This window comes from Peromyscus californicus, unplaced genomic scaffold (genome assembly GCF_007827085.1).
Source record: "Peromyscus californicus insignis strain IS unplaced genomic scaffold, ASM782708v3 Scaffold_8__1_contigs__length_139910024, whole genome shotgun sequence".
NCBI classification, from domain to species: domain Eukaryota; kingdom Metazoa; phylum Chordata; class Mammalia; order Rodentia; family Cricetidae; genus Peromyscus; species Peromyscus californicus.
Window position 1 is genome coordinate 128,076,795 of NW_026294606.1, and position 16,119 is coordinate 128,092,913.

The 16,119-nt window shown below is 54.6% G+C and overlaps 1 protein-coding gene across 2 annotated transcripts; it reads left to right on the forward strand.

Moving 5' to 3' along the window:
- Window positions 1-4,340: 4,340 nt before the first annotated feature.
- Window positions 4,341-15,418, forward strand: Nanos3 (nanos C2HC-type zinc finger 3). Of its 2 annotated transcripts, none has more exons than XR_008215811.1 (2): window positions 4,341-4,436; window positions 15,172-15,418. XR_008215811.1 is itself a non-coding variant. In XM_052728681.1 (2 exons), the coding sequence occupies exons 1-2, from the start codon at window positions 11,344-11,346 to the stop codon at window positions 15,237-15,239; spliced, it is 525 nt and encodes a 174-aa protein (XP_052584641.1). In that variant the 5' UTR covers window positions 9,002-11,343; the 3' UTR covers window positions 15,240-15,418. The 2 variants fall into 2 exon arrangements, 1 of the variants encoding a protein (XP_052584641.1); XM_052728681.1 differs by lacking the exon at window positions 4,341-4,436 and adding an exon at window positions 9,002-11,800.
- Window positions 15,419-16,119: the final 701 nt, after the last annotated feature.

Below are 16,119 nucleotides of genomic sequence, written 5' to 3' on the forward strand. Positions count from 1 at the left end.
ACGCGCACACACCAAAATAGTAATGAAAATGAAAATTAAAAAGTGAAGCAGCCTTAGCACTACAGAAAGTGTAAATTTAGTGTCTATTAAATACACCTGTCTAAAAAATAAAACCGGGCCAATGAGATGGCTCAGAGGGAAAGGTCATGTGCCTGATGACCTGCTTTGATCCCCAAGACCTACCAGATGGAAAGAGACTCCTGAGTTGTCCTGTGACCTCCAGAGCCCCACATGTTCTCTCTCAACAGCTGCCCCCACAGCCGGGGCCCTCCTTGGTTGTTCAATGAGCCTTTCCCACACTTCTTGTGCCTCCGGAGTTCTCAGAGCAGCGAACTTCACAGAACTGCCTGCTGCTTGCCTGCCCCTCCCAGCGATGCAGGCAGGCTTCCCATTTCTTCTGTTCCCTGATAATTATGGACTATGAGCTCAACAGATGCTCCTGGTGACACGAAATAGGTGAAGACGGAAGGGTGGAGCTCCAACTCGGTGGTGGTAGTGCTTGTGTAACACGCATGAGACCCAGGATCAGTCCCTGGTCATGACAAAAACCACACCAAATCAAACCAAAATCCGTGACTAGGAGTAGATGATGTATGGATACGGCAGACAGACAGGAGAGAAGGGCAGCTGAGGATACAGAGTTCAGGGGCAGCCTGGGCTACAGACAGACGCTTGGGAAGGGAGCAGAGAAGGATGAAGATGAAAAGGAGGAAAAAGAAAGGTAGGAAAGGAGAAAGAGAGGAGATTTGAGATAATCCAGTCAATAGAGTGCTCACAGAAGCACCATGTAGAAAAGCAGCAGGCCGATGAGAACTCAGCAGGAAGAAGCAGTTACCACCAGGCCTGGCGGTCTGAGTCCCATACCGGGCTCACATAAAGGAAGGAGAGAAGCAAGTTGTCCTCGGAACACACACACACACACACACACACACACACACACACACACACACACTATATATATAGATATATATCTATAGATATATATCTAGATATATATCTATAGATATATATCTATAGATATATATCTATATATATATGCTGGTTACAAACCCACAGAGGATACCTGTCTCCAGAATGCTGCGATAAAGGAAACTGCAGAAGTAAACGATTTTAACAGCTGGGTTAGTGGCACATGTGTGTAATCCCCGCGTCGGGGAAATGGAGGCAAAAGTACTTCTGGGACTCCCTGGAAAGCTAGCCAAACCGAATAGCAGCCCCAGGTTTCACTGTGCTCAAAGCAAGTAGGTGGTGGGAGGTGTGGTGGTGCAGGCCTTCAGCGCCAGCACTAGAGGCATACAGACCCCTGGTGGAAGGAACAGCTTGTGCCAAGACCCCGTGCAGCTTAAGGCCTGGTGGGACAGAGGGAGCGGTGGGTAATGGAGGAAGTGCAAGCCTTTAGCCTTAATTCTAAGGATCAGCCCTCAGTGGTCCAAGCGCCCCCTGGTGGCCATAAAGGAGCAGCCGGAGAGGGCGAGAAGACCAGGCAGGTAGCAAATGGGCTTGTCCAAGAGGAATGCTGTGGGGTCCTCGGTGGGAGCTCCGGGAAGCAGGATTCTAGATGCATACACAGGAAACCAGAACCTGAACTTGAGAATTCGTTGCACGTTATTAAATGTTTGGGCCTCTGCAGCTAGGAGGATGGTGCTGCCGTTTCTGCAGACAGCGCAGGTGGCAGAACTTGGCTCGAGATTCCACGCCAGCCTCCTTCTAAGAGCCCTGCGTGTCGCCGCCTGGGCCCCACCGGGGTGCAAAAAAGGCAGCCCCTTTCTTCCCGGATGACTAAGTGTGCGACCCGTGGGCGACGCCCAGAGCTGCCGACTCAGGGACTCTGGGATGCTAGAGCCCAGGGCGGCCACATCTGGGTCCCCAAGGAGACCCCGAGGAGGCGGGGAATCTCGCAGGGCTCAATCGGGCAGAGCGGGGAGTCCTCCGGACAGTGGCCCAGGCGCGGGCTTGCCAGGCTTGCCAGCTGCTCGCATTCTGTCCTGGGCTCCTGCGGGGTGGAGGGGTCTGACAACCGGAGCGTAGACTAGCCACCTGGCTAGCAGTCAGAAATCCTCTCCCGGGACATTAACCGGTTCCGGAATGCAAAGGCGCCTGCCCAGGCCCAGTAAATAAACCACAGGAAGGGAAGCCAGACGTTCCGAGAGACGCCTCGGAGTGAGCCTGACGCAGACGTCACTGCTAGGGGTGGGATTATTTCAGAAGAGCTCTTTCAGCATTTTGGCGGGGGAGGGGGGGGGGTTGTTTCCCAGATTGGGGCGGGAGGTCGAGGCAGAGTCCCCGTTTGCTGGGGGAGGAAAAGCTCACTGAAGGGCAGCCTGACCCAAAAACTGAGGAGCGCTGGAGTCTGCTGCCCCCTGCAGGACACTAAACAAGCAGGCGCGCCCGAGCGGGAAAAGGACGGAAAAACAGACGCCCTCTGTGACTGTGCCGCCTAGGGCAAGAGGCTTGTCTCTCTGTATCTCAATTGTCCATCTGTGAAGAGGACAATATCCCCTTCACGGACTTTGCTGGTTTGGCTCTGAGATGTCAGTCTTTGTAGCACTGAGGGAAAATGAAGTTGAGGAACCCGTCCCAATGTTGTCTCCCCAAACCGAGGAACAGGGACGAGTGAATGAACGGGTGCCATGTACTCCAAAGCCACCCCTTCCAGGTTGGGCGTGGGAGCAACGCCTGTAATCCCAAGCCCTTGGGAGTGGAGGCAGGAGAATCAGAAGTTCAAGGGCAGTCTTCACTTCATGGGGGCGGGCAGGAAAAGGACACAGGCGTCAACAAAGCTGACCTTACATATAGAGGCCCAAATGCTATTAGGTGGTTTTGTTTTTTACTTGTTCTTTGAGACATGGTATCATGTAGCTCAGGCTGGCTTCAAACTCTATGTAGCTAAGGATGCCCTTGATCTTCTATCCTACCTCCAGAACGCCTGTACCACCATGCTTGGTTTATGCTGGGCTTTCGCACTCTTACCAACCGAGCCGCATCCTCAGCCCCAAACTACTCTACACTCCCTTTTCCTTCCTTGCATATGTCTCAGTCTCCACCCCACGGGGTTTTCCTGGGCCAGCTGAGACTTGCCTTTCTAAGGAGGGTGTTTGAAAGGGAAGCCTATCAAGGAGAAACTGAGGCAGGAATGCAGTAAGGAGTTAAAGGAAGGCAGGCAATAGCCAGGAAGTCCAGGGCTGGAGCCCTACAAAGGTAAAAGCTTGAGTTTTGAGGGGCTCAAAGTCGTCAGCCCTGGGATATGGGCGGGGCATACAAACACACATACAAACATATAAACATACATACATACATACATACATACATACATACATACATACATACATACAGTGTCAACTGTTGTCTCTGCCCCAGGCTGGTTTGACCTTTCCCCCAACCAGCTGGGACTGTGGCAAGACTCGTGTGTGTGAGTGTGTGTGTGTGTGTGTGTGTGTGTGTGTGTGTGTGTGTGTGTGTGTGTGAAGATTCTGGAGGGGCTCAGCCAGTGCTTCCTTCCTGCTTGTGTCCGGGCAGCTGCCACTTTGGGGTTCTGCATATGCATCTCTGGCTGACCTGGAGCCCTCCCCCCCTCATATGTGCCCCACCCCAAGAGGAACTTGCATAACCGGACTGCGTGCACGTTTTGGCCCCATGGTCCCAGAAGCAAGTGTTAGGTCCAAGTACCCGGCGGTCCTGGCTCTGTTCTGTGACCATGAAAGGCTGCTGTGTATTGCCCAGAGACTCTGTCTGGTGGTCCCTATGGACATGCTCTGGTTTATTTTGTTTGTTTGTTTTGAGACATTATAGCTCAGGTTGGTCTGAAACTCACTCTAATCCAGGCTGGCTTGAAACCACGATCCTCCTGCCTCAGCTTCCTGAGTTCCAGGGTTTAGAGGTGTGGACTAGCTTACCAGCTGTGTTCTGGTTTTGTTTGTACCTTACTTCAGGGTTTTTCTGGGCTGTGCACCCGGTTGTGTGTACGTGGTGGGGTGTGATCTGTGAAACTGGGCTCTGGCTGGGCATATTCAGTTCTAAGAACATTTCGTGCTGTCCCTCAAAGTGGCGTCTGCCGCTCCCAGGTATCCCTACGTGTGTGGCCGCCACCCCCTTCGTCCGGCAGGCGTACGCCCCAAGGCCCCCGCGCACCTTCTCTGTCTGTGGCCCGCGTGCCTTTGTGCGCGCGTGCTCCCGCCGCGCCTGGAGGGCTGCGTGCAGCCCGGGTCCCTGCCCGCGCCCCGAGTCCCCCGCCAGCCGCAGCCTGCAGCGCGGGGGCTTTGCAGGCGGCCCGGGGCGCGCACGGCCGCAGCTGGACCCACCGGCCGGCGCCGCGCGGGGGCCTCGGGGGCGCGGGCGCGTGGCCGCGGGTTCGAACCGCTCGGTGCCTTCCCGCGCGGGCGGCCGGGCGGGCTCCCGGGCCCTGGCGGAGCGGAGGGCGCTGCAGCGGCGGAGACGAGGTGAGCGCGGGCCGGGGCGGGGGGCGCACCTGCCGGTCACGGCCACGGCCGAGGCCTCCATTGTTCCCGGCCGTGCGGCCCGGGACGCCGCCTGTACCGGGACACGGCCGCGAGCGCCTGGGCCGGGCCGACCGGGGCGCGGGGCCGGGGCGCTTTGTTCTCGGGGCGCGGGGCGGGAGGCCGCCTCCGGCCGGGGGCACGGACCGCATCTGCACGGTGATCGCGGGGGACAAGGTTTGCCGCCTGGAACCCGCCCTCCAAAAGTGGCCGCAGAAAGGAAAGATGGCCCCGATCACTCTGCTGAGGAGCTCTAGCTTTAAAGCGACCGGGCGCCTTTCCTGGGGACCTCGCCCCGGAGGGCATGCATGCTGGGGCTGGGGGCTGCAGAAGCCACATCTCTGGCTAACTGGGGGCTGAGAAAGTACCCCATCACACTTGGGTTCCCCATCTCCGTCCCACCCATCCCCCACCGCTCACAGACGCACTTGCCAAACCAAAATTAGTCTCAAGTCATCAGACAAAGTCCTAAAAGGCACACAGCGCGACACAGACACACACTGTCCCATTAATAATCTTATATCCTAAGCACATAGTCAACCACAGCACCCACACCCATGCACACTGCACCACAAAGGCTGCGAAATACCCCTGCAGAGGAGCAGTTCCCAGTGGAGGGTAGGACAAAGCAGGGACACACTAGTGGTGCTCACCCTACCTGGTCACTCACATACCCAGAATAACTGGCAACCACAGGTGCAGGATGGTCCACAAACCCACTTCCAAATAAGGACACCCTCATATGAGCCCCGAGCAGGTTCCAGCAATCCAGTCACCAGAACACAGGTATGCATGTTGACACAGACACCCACAGAGACAGTCACCCATAAAGCCATAACTCCGTATGGAGCAGGACGTGGCGACAGGTCTGTCTTCCTAGCCCTTGGGAGGCTGAGACAGAGGGAAGCTCAAGGCCTGCTTGGGCTACAGAGTGAATCTGAGGCCAACCTGGGCAATTTAGAGGCTGTCTTTAAAAAAAAGAAAAGAAAAGGAGGCCAGATGTATTGGAGCAGTTTTTGTTTGTTTGTTTGTTTTTCAAGACAGGGTCTCTGTGTAGCTTTTGGAGCCTGTCCCGGATCTCACTTTGTAGACCAGGCTGGCCTTGAAGTCACAGAGATTCACCTGCCTCTGCCTCGTGAGTGTTGGAATTAAAGGCAAACGCCACCGGAGCAGTTTTTATCCCAGTACTCAGGAGGCAGATCTCAGTGAGTTCCAGGCCAACCAGGGATTCATTGGGAGACCCCGTCTCAAACAAAAAACAAACAAACCTCCACAAAAATCAAAATAACTAGTGAGCTGGGGTGTGCCTTCAGTGTTAAAGCAGTGTACTAACCTGGCATAATGACAAGGCCCTAGGGTTTGGTGCCCGATGTCAAAACAAACACAAACCAACAAAACCCTTGGAACTTACATCCACAGTCACCTACCCTAATGCTTTCATTCTACACATGGATACTGAAGACATCGATGATTACATGCATACACAGATACACAGACCCACAGGGAAAGACACACAGAGGTGGAGCTACACAGATATTCAAAAGCTCAATATTTTGTTAAGCCGGGTGGTGGTGGTGCACACCTTTAATCCCAGCACTCAGGAAGCAGAGGCAGGTGGATCTCTGAGTTCAAGGCCAGCCTGGTCCACAGAGCAAGTTCCAGGACAGCCAGGGCTACAACAGAGAAACCCTGTCTCGAAAAACGGAAAAAAAAAAAAAAAAAATTGTTGTTACTGAGACAGGGTCTCACTATGTGAAACCTTGTTCAGACTGGAACTCCCTATATATAGACTAGGTTGGCCTCAAAGTCACAGGGTTCCGCCTGCCTCTGCCTCCCGAGTGCTGGGGTTGTAGGTGTTCAACACCACCGCCCAGCCTTTTTTTTTTTTTTTTAAGATAGGTTCTCACTAGGTGACCTCAGGCTTTTGTGAATAAGTACAGAGGTGACAGGTCTCAACAGCCACCATGTCCAGCAACACTTAACTGAGCTGCTGTTGTGTACCAGGCAGCAGCTGGCTCTGGGGACACACCTGTGACTCAGAGTAAATCCCCTGCCTTAAAACAGCTGTTATTTCAGTGGGGCTGGGCCTGGGGGATGCTGTTGCTGACAGGCTGCAGTCACCCAGTTACTCTAACAAACCCCATCTGCCCACATACACCTGTTCACACATCGACCTGCAATTAGACCGGCACTCGACACACCCACCTACAATAATACTGACGTCTACACATAAACAAGCCCACAGGATGGAAGTGCATACATTCACACACACACTAGTAGCACCACCCAATATGGCACGCACACACACTCTCCCCCCCCCCCACTGAGCTCCAGAGTGGCTTAGAGCAGAAAATTCCCTACTAACCCATTAACAGGTGTGTAAAGCAGATGTAAGATTTTGTGAGGACAGCCCACCTTGATGCATACCCAGGACCACCCTGCACCTTGAACTTCAGAAGTTCAGAAGAGTGTCTGGAGTTCCCATCAGCCCTTCATCATAGCCCCCAACCCAGGAGAAGCCAGACCCCTCTCATCCACAGCCTTGGCCTCCCATCCAGCCAGCCTAGAATTTTGGGTTTTTGGCCTACCCACTGCCCACAGGCTGGGTAGGACACAGGAGCTTCTGTGAGTCCCCCCATGAGAGACCTGAGTATCTGGGAAGCACTGGAGAAGCTTGGGAGGGAAGCCTTGTAAGTGTGGCTAAAAGGAGGTCTAGCCAGCCTGGACCATCAATGTGACCCCGTCAGTGTGACCCCACGGAGACGCCCTCTAATGAGCTCTCCGTTTTCCAGGTCCTACCTCTTCCCTTCTGCCCCACAGACTTACACACAGGCATTGCTCACTGAACATTGCAGACCACAGGAGCGCTCTACAGCAGACAGCTGACCCACCCACCACTCCTTCCCCTTGATGGTACAGCTAGCCCCATCTGGCTGGGCATTTCACCTCACCCTGACCTCTAGGACGCGAGTCAGCTGCCCAGCTTTTTTGCTGCTCAGAGAGAGCGGGGCAGGGCCCACCCAGGTCACTCACAGACAGACGTTCCCCGCTGCGGTGCCCCCTGTAGCAGGCAGGACCTGGGGTTGGGGATGGGAGGAGACAGTTTCCCACCCCCACCCTAAGGGACTTCAAAGTCAAACCTCCCGCCTAAGCACCCTAGGCTGGCAGACACGTGGCGGGAAGTCTGCGATCAGCCTCCAGCCCAGAACTCAGGTCAGGGCTGTGAGCCCCACACACCAGGGGGCATGGCTGCTAACAACCTCACGGACCCGCACCGGGAAGAGAAGGGGGCAGACACACAGTCGCAGGAAGGATGCAGTCAGACCCAGACAGGCGACCCCCGCTGACAAAGGGCAAGCGAGCGCAGACAGACACAGAGGGCGGGAAGCCCGCACCACGCCTGCAGACAAAGAGACGGGGGGGCGGGGCCGGGCGCCTCCGCCCCGCCCCCGCCCCGCCCCCCAGACCAGACTCCCACAGGCTTGCTGTCCTGCTGGGAATGCCCATAGCGGACACCTCCCATTGCTTAAGATAAAATCCGAGTTCCGAAGGGCAAGTAAGCAGAGTGGACTTAGAGGATAAAAGAAGGGTGTCTGCAAGATGACCCGCATTGCCCAGAGTGTCTTGTGTGCCTCGTAAACATCCATTTTAGCTTTCTGGAACCCCCTAAAAACTGTTCTGAACTCGCCGCGACCCCTTCCCCAGGGGTATAGTGGCGATCTGTACAAAGCCCCTCACCTTCCTCTGACATCTAAGCCCGGACCTCTTCAGGGCCGAGAGTGTCCAAGGCAGGAGACACGTCTTTCCCACGAAGGGCTGCCCCCAGCCCCTGGCCTCAAAGGGGGCTGCTGGCCAGCCTCAGGGGTGGGAATGTGACCAGTCCTGGGAAGTGGGCCTTACCAGGTGGGAGTGCGTCCTGAGTCCCGCTGGTTTCTGGGGCCTGGTTTGGGTCTACGGGTTGGGGTGGACCTTAGGAAGAGCTGAGCTTCTAGGGGACTTCTTCTGGGGGTGCTCTGGAAGCATACCGAGGTGCTAGACAGGGTGGGGCCTAAGCTCTCTAGAAGGTCTAGAGATCTTCTAGATCTAGAAGGACCGGCTTGCAGGAGGGTCCTAGGGACCCTGGCAGAGGCCTGAATTGAGGGCAAGTCTGGGGTTGTGGCCTGGGGCTGCATAGGCTGGTGTTGTCTCTGCCAGAGTTACTGGGTCTCACAGAAGCATGGTTACACCTGGTGCTCCGGGTCTGTCTTGTGTGAGCTCAGGAGATTCCTGAGGGTAATCACTCCCCTCACTGAAGTGTCAGGAGCTCAGGTAAAGCAAAGTTGGCAGCGCCATGGGTGAAGAGCCCAGGCCTTTGCCCACGTGGGCAGATGCTCCACCCCTAGCCAAAAGGCCTAAGAAATCCTGTCATCTCTTTAGACCATTGAGAAGCCTTGGGGGGGGGGGGGGGGAGAAGGAGAGAGAGAGAGAGAGAGAAAGAGAGAGTCTCAGGAAGGAGGTGGGGACGGGCAGGGCAGTGCCCCCTTCCTCTTCCCCCGCTCACTGTTCGGCTGGGAAGGGTGGAGGTGGGCTTAGGAGGAAACAAGCTTAGAGACCATGGGAAAGCAAGAAGGTCTACAATGTATTGAAGCCTTATTTATCCCACAATCAAGCTTGCCCGTTACATTGTTAAAGGAACTTGTTTACGGCTCAGTGGTCTCTGACCCTCCCAGACCAGAACCTGGTGGCTGCCAGACTTCCCAGGGGGGTTAGAAATGTCCCTCCTCTGTGCTCTTTTGGCCTCAGTTTCCCCAACTAACTACTGGGGGGGGGGGATCTGCACCTCAGGCCCGCTTTGGTAGATTTTATTTTTTATCTCACTACTTAGCCCTCACCAGGAACAATTTAGCCTGGGATGTCATGTCCACTACTGGCATCCCTTGAAGAAAGTACATGAATTCAGACAGGCACCTTGTTGCCTCTGTGGCAGGGCCACGTTTTTTACATTATGATTTGTATTTGTTCTGCTTCTCCTGGGTCTCCAAAAGGACAGTTGATGCCGAATAACAATGGCTGGTTTCATGAGAGTCAGAGGGATCCTGGCTTCTCATCACCCTCCATGATTCCTACTTCGTATCCGGGCCACTCCCCACTCCAGTTCTCCAAGAAACTTGCCAAGGGTTTGGGGGAACATTCAACCTGTCGGTGAGTTTGGGCAGCTCAGACAAACCATCGACCGTTGAGTGGACCCCGAGGCCTGGAACTGCCGTCTACCCCATCACCATCCCCACCTTCTAGATCTGGGAGATCCCCCCAGGCAGCCTGGCATCCCCTCCCCCAGGCCACAGCAAAGGTCACAATCAACATTCATTGTTGTCGGTGGGTTGTGAGGAGGAGGTCAGACCCACCGGGGGGATGAATGTCACTGTGGCTGGCCCACACAACAGTCCCAGGGATAAGGACAGGACCCCTTAGAAACCCCAAATTCTTGCTCCCCTTGCGGAGATGGATTGGTGTCTGGGATCCTGATGGGCAGATTGGAATTAGAAAATAAACCCTGGAGGATTAGATGTTGGGGGGGGATCATAAAGTGGGGCCTCCGCGGGCAGAACCCATTCCTGAAAGGATGGATGTTTCTCAGTGAGGTTTCTGGAATGGGTGAATTGGTAGATGGGCTTGTGACAGACAGATGGGTAGGCTGGTGGACTAGTGGGGTGGAAGTGTGCCCTACCCAGTGGTGACCCCCAACCAAGCACCTTTCGGAGCTCAGGCTGAGGCCTCCTCTGACAGGTAGTGTTGGGAATCAGAGAGCTGGCATATGCTGGGATGCAGCCTGCCTGCCTGTGCTTGGGGGCTCTTTCCCGTCCTTTGGGGCTCCCAGACCCCAACCTTGAGGCTGCTGAGCTAACTGTAGGAGGGAGAGTTGGGAACTCCACTCTGTAGCCCAGGACAAACAGCTGAGGTGTCTATTAGCATATCAAAGCTGACACTGGCTGCTGAGTACTCCCAGCATCCCTCAGTCCCTGCCTGTTACAGGGTCCTTCTGGCTGGCATACTCAGGCTGGGCTTGCCCTTTCCCCAGCTTTTCTGGTTCCTTCATAACCCCGCCGCCGCTTTGGTTATATGGTCTTTTCACCTTTTTTTTTTTTTTTGGCCTCTTGGCCGCCCATTCCAGGTTCCCTTCTGTCCCTCTCCCCACATGACCTGGCTCAGTCTACTGGTCATATCCACTCTAGACTCTGCTGAATGTTGCCTATATTGTCCCTTTTATCTACAGTAAACCTCCTCAGCCCCTTAGGAGCAGTCCTGCCCTTTCTTTTTGTCTCCACGCTTCATGACTAAGTTCTCAGCCACTGGAGTGGGCATGAAAGGCCCTCAGTGAAGACAGAGCCTTGGGACCCAGCCCTTGTCTCCCATGCACAGGCCCCCTTCCGAAGTACTGGGATTTTGCATTATTTGCCGTAACAAGGACTCAAGGCCACCAGGACCCTTCCCCAGCCCTGAGGAAGGAAGATAAAACAAATTAGTAAATCAATATAAGTGTTTGGCCCTGGGGCGGTGTTCTTAGCCATCCCCCTGCCTCTCACCTAGCTGGCCTGCAAGGGTTGACCTCCCACATGGAGGGGGAGGAGACCCTGGGAAGCCTGGGGGTTCAGTGGCTCCTAGTCTACCTCCAGCCCACACAAACACCATATACCCCCTGGGCAGGTATGTAAGAAGCCCCCAGTGATAATGAGGGACCCCCCAGAGTCTGCCTGCTCCACCCTCTCACATCCCCTCAAGATAGAAAAGCAGCAGGAGAAGCTTTAGTGTCAGGGTCGGAGGGAAGCAGGAGCCAGGCAGTGTTTTCCTTCAGCCGCTCCTCCGCCCAGTCATGGGGACTTTCAATCTGTGGACAGATTACCTGGGTCTGGCAAGCCTGGTGGGGGCTCTGCATGAGGAAGAGGTGCCTGATGTCAGGCTGGACCCCAAGCCAGAGCCCAAGCCCATTCCAGAAAGCCGGAAAGCCAGCAAGGAATCCTCAACAGCTCCTGAACGCTTGTGCTCGTTCTGCAAGCACAATGGCGAGTCCCGGGCCATCTATCAGTCCCACGTCCTGAAAGATGAGGCGGGCCGGGTGCTGTGTCCCATCTTGAGGGATTATGTGTGTCCCCAATGTGGGGCCACTCAGGAGCACGCCCACACTCGACGCTTCTGCCCACTCACCGGCCAGGGCTACACTTCTGTCTACTGCTACACCACCCGGAACTCTGCAGGCAAAAAGCTGACCCGGCCTGACAAGGCAAAGACCCAGGATGCTGGCCACCGCCCAGGAGGAGAAACAGCAACAGGTGTCTTTGCGGGTGGTTTAGGGACTGGGTGGAGAAGGGACCCATTCTAGACTCTCAGCTCTTTGGGGTGTTTGTGTGTGTGTGTGATGCCAGTATCTAGGAAACTAAGCAACCCACTGTGTAGGGCTGAGAGCATTCTGAAAGTGTGTAGAGCATAGCTCGGGAGTGGGGTTTACGTTGCTGTGTGGTCTTTCACAAGTCACTCTCCCTCTCTGAGCAACCCAGGCATACAGTGGCAGTCAGATGTTGTGGGGTGCAGTTGTGAACTCTGGTTTCTGCTTGGGGATCAGGAGTTGTGAAGTTTGGGGGAAGCTGCTAAATCCCTTCTGAATCCTGAAACCATTTATTCATTTGCCAAACAATATTTTCATGTCTGTTCTGCACTGGGTGCCGGGTTAGTAGTGAACAAGGTGTACAGGAGAGTGACAGTTAAGCCAGTGCTGAATTGGGGAGCACTTGGCTCAGATGAGGGGGTCCCAGGACTTCCTGGAGAAGGTGACTTCTAGGAGTCTTAATTCCTTCAGTTCCGGTGTGGGAGGTGGGAAGTGTGGACTGGGCCTTCTTGTAAACTATCATAAAGTTCAGTGTGACTGGGTAAGGGTGTGTGCTATGGGGTGGCTAGAAATCATTAGGTCTTTGGGGTGTCACTTTAGGGAGTTCGGAGTTAGGGCTCGTGCATAGTGTGTAGGAGATTCTGAGTTTGCTCCCCAATCAGAACCATAAAAAGTAAGTTTGGGGTGCTATGCCAGCACAATGACTCAATGGGTAGGGACTGTCTGTAATTCTAAAGACCCAAGTTTGATCCCTGGGATCCACGTGGTAGGAGAGAACTGATTTCCTTCAAGTTGTCCACTGACCTCCGCCACAAACACAGCAAGAAGGCTTAAAGAATTCTGCAGGAGTGTCAGACCAGGACCAAGGGGTTCCTGAGCCCCATGGCTGTCATGAACCTCAAGGCAGCAGGGCAGGAGTGGGGGCAGATGGAGAGACTGCAGTTGGACCCCGTAGGAACTTGCTTGGTGGGTCTGTGCTGTTACAGTGTGGGGGCCTCCCCCATCTCCCCCACAAATGCAGAGTACCACCCTCCACCTTCAGGCCTAAGCACCTGAAACTAAAAGGTTTTCATGGATTTTAAGTGTGTGGGTGGTTTGCCTGCATGTGCCCATGCGCTTCAGAAGGGGGTGTGGGATCCCCTGGAATTAGTTATAGATGGTTAGAAGCTGCCATGTGGGTGCTAGGAATTGAATCCTAGTCCTCTGGAAGAGCAGCCAGCACTCTTTAACTAGAGAGCCAGACCTCCCTGTCCTGTTAAGTTTTTATGGTTTCCATGCTAATGCACCAGGATTTCAGAGGCAAATTTCAGAAGGAAACACTTCAGGGTGCCCTAGTGTTTCCTGTTTATTCTTTCTTTATATTGTTTTGTTTTTCTTGAGATAGTGTTTCTCTGTGTAACAGCCCTGACTGTCCTGGAGCTTGCTCTGTAGACCAGGCTGGCCTCCAACTCAGAGATCCACCAGCCTCTGCCTCCCAAGTGCTGGGATTAAAGGTGTGCGCCACCGTGCCCAGCTGTTTTTTTTTCCTTGGGTTTTTTTGTTGTTGTTAGGTTTTTTTGTTTTTTTTTTTTTTGAAATAGTGTTTCTTTGTGTAACAATCCTGGCTGTCCTGGAGCTCGCTCTGTGGACCAGGCTGACCTCAAACTCACAGAGATCCGCCTGCCTCTATCTCCCGAGCACTGGGATCAAAGGTGTGCGCCACCATGCCTGGCTGTTATTTTTTGTTTTGAGACAGGGTTTCTCTGTGTAACAGTCCTGGCTGTCCTGGAACTCCCTCTGTAGACCAGGCTGGCCTGGAACTCACAGAGATTCTCAGATGGTCAGGCTTGGCCACAAGCTCCCTTTTACCCACTGGTCCGTTTCACCAGTCCTCAAGAGATGCAGATAATTTTATTTCACGTGTGTGGATGTTTTGCGTGCATGTATGATTGTGTACCACCTGTGAGCAGTCCAGAAGAGGTATGAGAAACCCTGGAACTGGAGTCGCAGCTGCTTGTGAGTGGCCACATGGGTGCTGAGAACCACGTGGGTCCTCTGCAAAAGGTGCTGGTTGTTGGTAAGCTAGCTCCTACCTGCTGCTGTTTTTTTTTTTTTCTTTTTTGAGACGAATGTGTATATGTATGGTTTTTTGTTGTTTTGTTTTGTTTTTTTGAGACAGCACTCTATTTTGGAGCTCAAGCTGTCCTGCAAAATGCTGGGCTAGCAGGTGCTTGCCTGTCCAATAGCTCTGCAGGCCTCAGTTGCTGTGAGGCCTCAGGAGGGATACGAAAGTTTGAGGGTGGGACACTGAAGGAGACTCGGGTGGACACCTGGCTGCCTCACCATGGCTCCTTGTCGGCTGTGTGCTTGTCTCCCTGGGCGGTCTGGGAGCGCCTAGAGGGTGGCAGTGCACTGGGCTGTCTCCCTGGGCGGTCTGGGAGCGCCTAGAGGGTGGCAGTGCACTGGGCTGTCTCCCTGGGTGCTCTGGGAGCGCCTAGAGGGTGGCAGTGCACTGGGCTGTCTCCCCTAACTCTGCAGTGGAACTCAGGTGAGGATCCTAGTCTTTGGAAGTTTTTTGTTGTTGAGACAGTCTCTCCGTTTAGCTCAGGGTGGACTTGAAAGAACATGCCTCAGCCTCCCTATTGCTGGAGCAGACATGAACTCCCATGCCTGCCTGTTAGAGTTTTTTCCCCCCTCCGGTTTTTGTATTTTTTGAGACAGGGTTTCTCTGTGGAGCTTTGGAGCCTGTCCTGGAACTCGCTCTGTAGACCAGGCTGGCCTTGAACTCACAGAGATCTGTCTGCCTCTGGCTCTTGAGTGCTGGGATCAAAGGTGTGCACCACCACGCGTGGTGCCTGTTAAGAGTTTTATGGTGTTGGTGTGATGTGGAAATGGACCCCAGGGCCTTTGCACCACAGCCCTATTCCTCCCAGTGGGAGTCTTAAAGGGACTCGGTCCTGAGAAGCTAGCAATGGGCGGGGTGTGTGTGTGTGTGTGTGTGTGTGTGTGTGTGTGTGTGTTAGAGATGATCTCTGAATTCTGAAGGGACAGGAACACCTCCCTGGTACTGGAGGGTGCCCTCGCCAGCATACTGTCACAGCAAGCTGAGCATTGCATTCTAGGTGTAAGGAATGCAAGGTCCCTTGCAGCCTGGCAGGGACACCACCATCATTTGAGCAGCATTTCTGTGCTTTTGCTCTGGGTCCCGGGATGACAATCCCAGGTGTGGCCACCAGGTGGCGAAGCAGCCCAGGAAGCCCTAGGTGCAACCATGAGTACCCCGCTCAGCCATCTGAGCCCCTCATTTCAGCATTTCTCTCCTCTGCTTTCAACCTCCAGGTTCCAAAAGTGGCAGGAAGCCCTCTGGACCTTCACCTTCGGCCTGCAGTCCCTCCACTACGGCCTAGGAGCTCGGAGTGGGGAGGTCCATGGGGTACCCTTGCCAAGGGTCTGGACACAGGCATGCTGGAGACTGGACTTGCTTAGGACTCTGAGGCTGGCCACAGGCTTGTTAGAAATCGCTTGCCCTTCCCCTACCCCAGTCTTGTGTTGTTGGATCAGTACCCAATAAATGGAGAGGAGTGGAGCCTGGTCTTGGGACAAGGTGGTGTGGATCTGGCTAGCAGGGATGCTTCTGCATTACAGACCACAGCTCACTCCTGGTCACCTCCCACCCAACAGACTGCTCTTTGAATCTTGGGGTCACCTTGAGGAGCTGAATCAGGAGCATGAGGGCAGCTGTGAGGTTTTAAACCCCCAGCCACCCTGTGCATACTGATATGCAAAACAGGGGCCTCCCCTTGGCACTGAAGGTGCACAGGACTTGAGGGACAGGCTGCCTCCACTCTGTGGGTCACCACCCCTTTGTCTCCTTCAGCTCCACATCCTGTGGGGCGCTGAGGAGAGCACTGCCTGGATTCCATTAACTGGCCTGAGGCTTCACCCTCAGCCCATATCTTCTGGTGCTGAGGTTGGGGCAGGAATTGGATTTCTAGGGACCCCTTTGTTCCTGGCCTGGGGTGGGCTGGGAGCCAGGGAGGGGGGCTCCTTAGTAGTCCTGGGTCTGCGAGTGGCATTGGGGCAGCAGCAGCTCCTTGAACAACCCAAAGCACCAACCAGAGTCTCAGCCCAGAGATGGGGGAGGGACTAGTAGGGTTAGGGACAGCTGTCGCCTCCAGTCACAACCCTGCCTGTGTCACAGCCTCCTCCACAGGGTTTTCCCATAAAGGGGCTGAATGGGGAGGCCCTGCCTCTGCTGTGAGAGTTGAGGTCTGAGCCAACCTAGGC

What these genes read in the sequence shown, in the direction of transcription:
- Nanos3 (XM_052728681.1), top strand. Translation starts at nt 11,344, where the DNA reads ATGGGGACTTTCAATCTGTGGACAGATTACCTGGGTCTGGCAAGCCTG. An exon ending in AGGAGGAGAAACAGCAACAG is followed by an intron (nt 11,801 to 15,171) that starts GTGTCTTTGCGG and finishes TTCAACCTCCAG; the next exon opens with GTTCCAAAAGTGGCAGGAAG.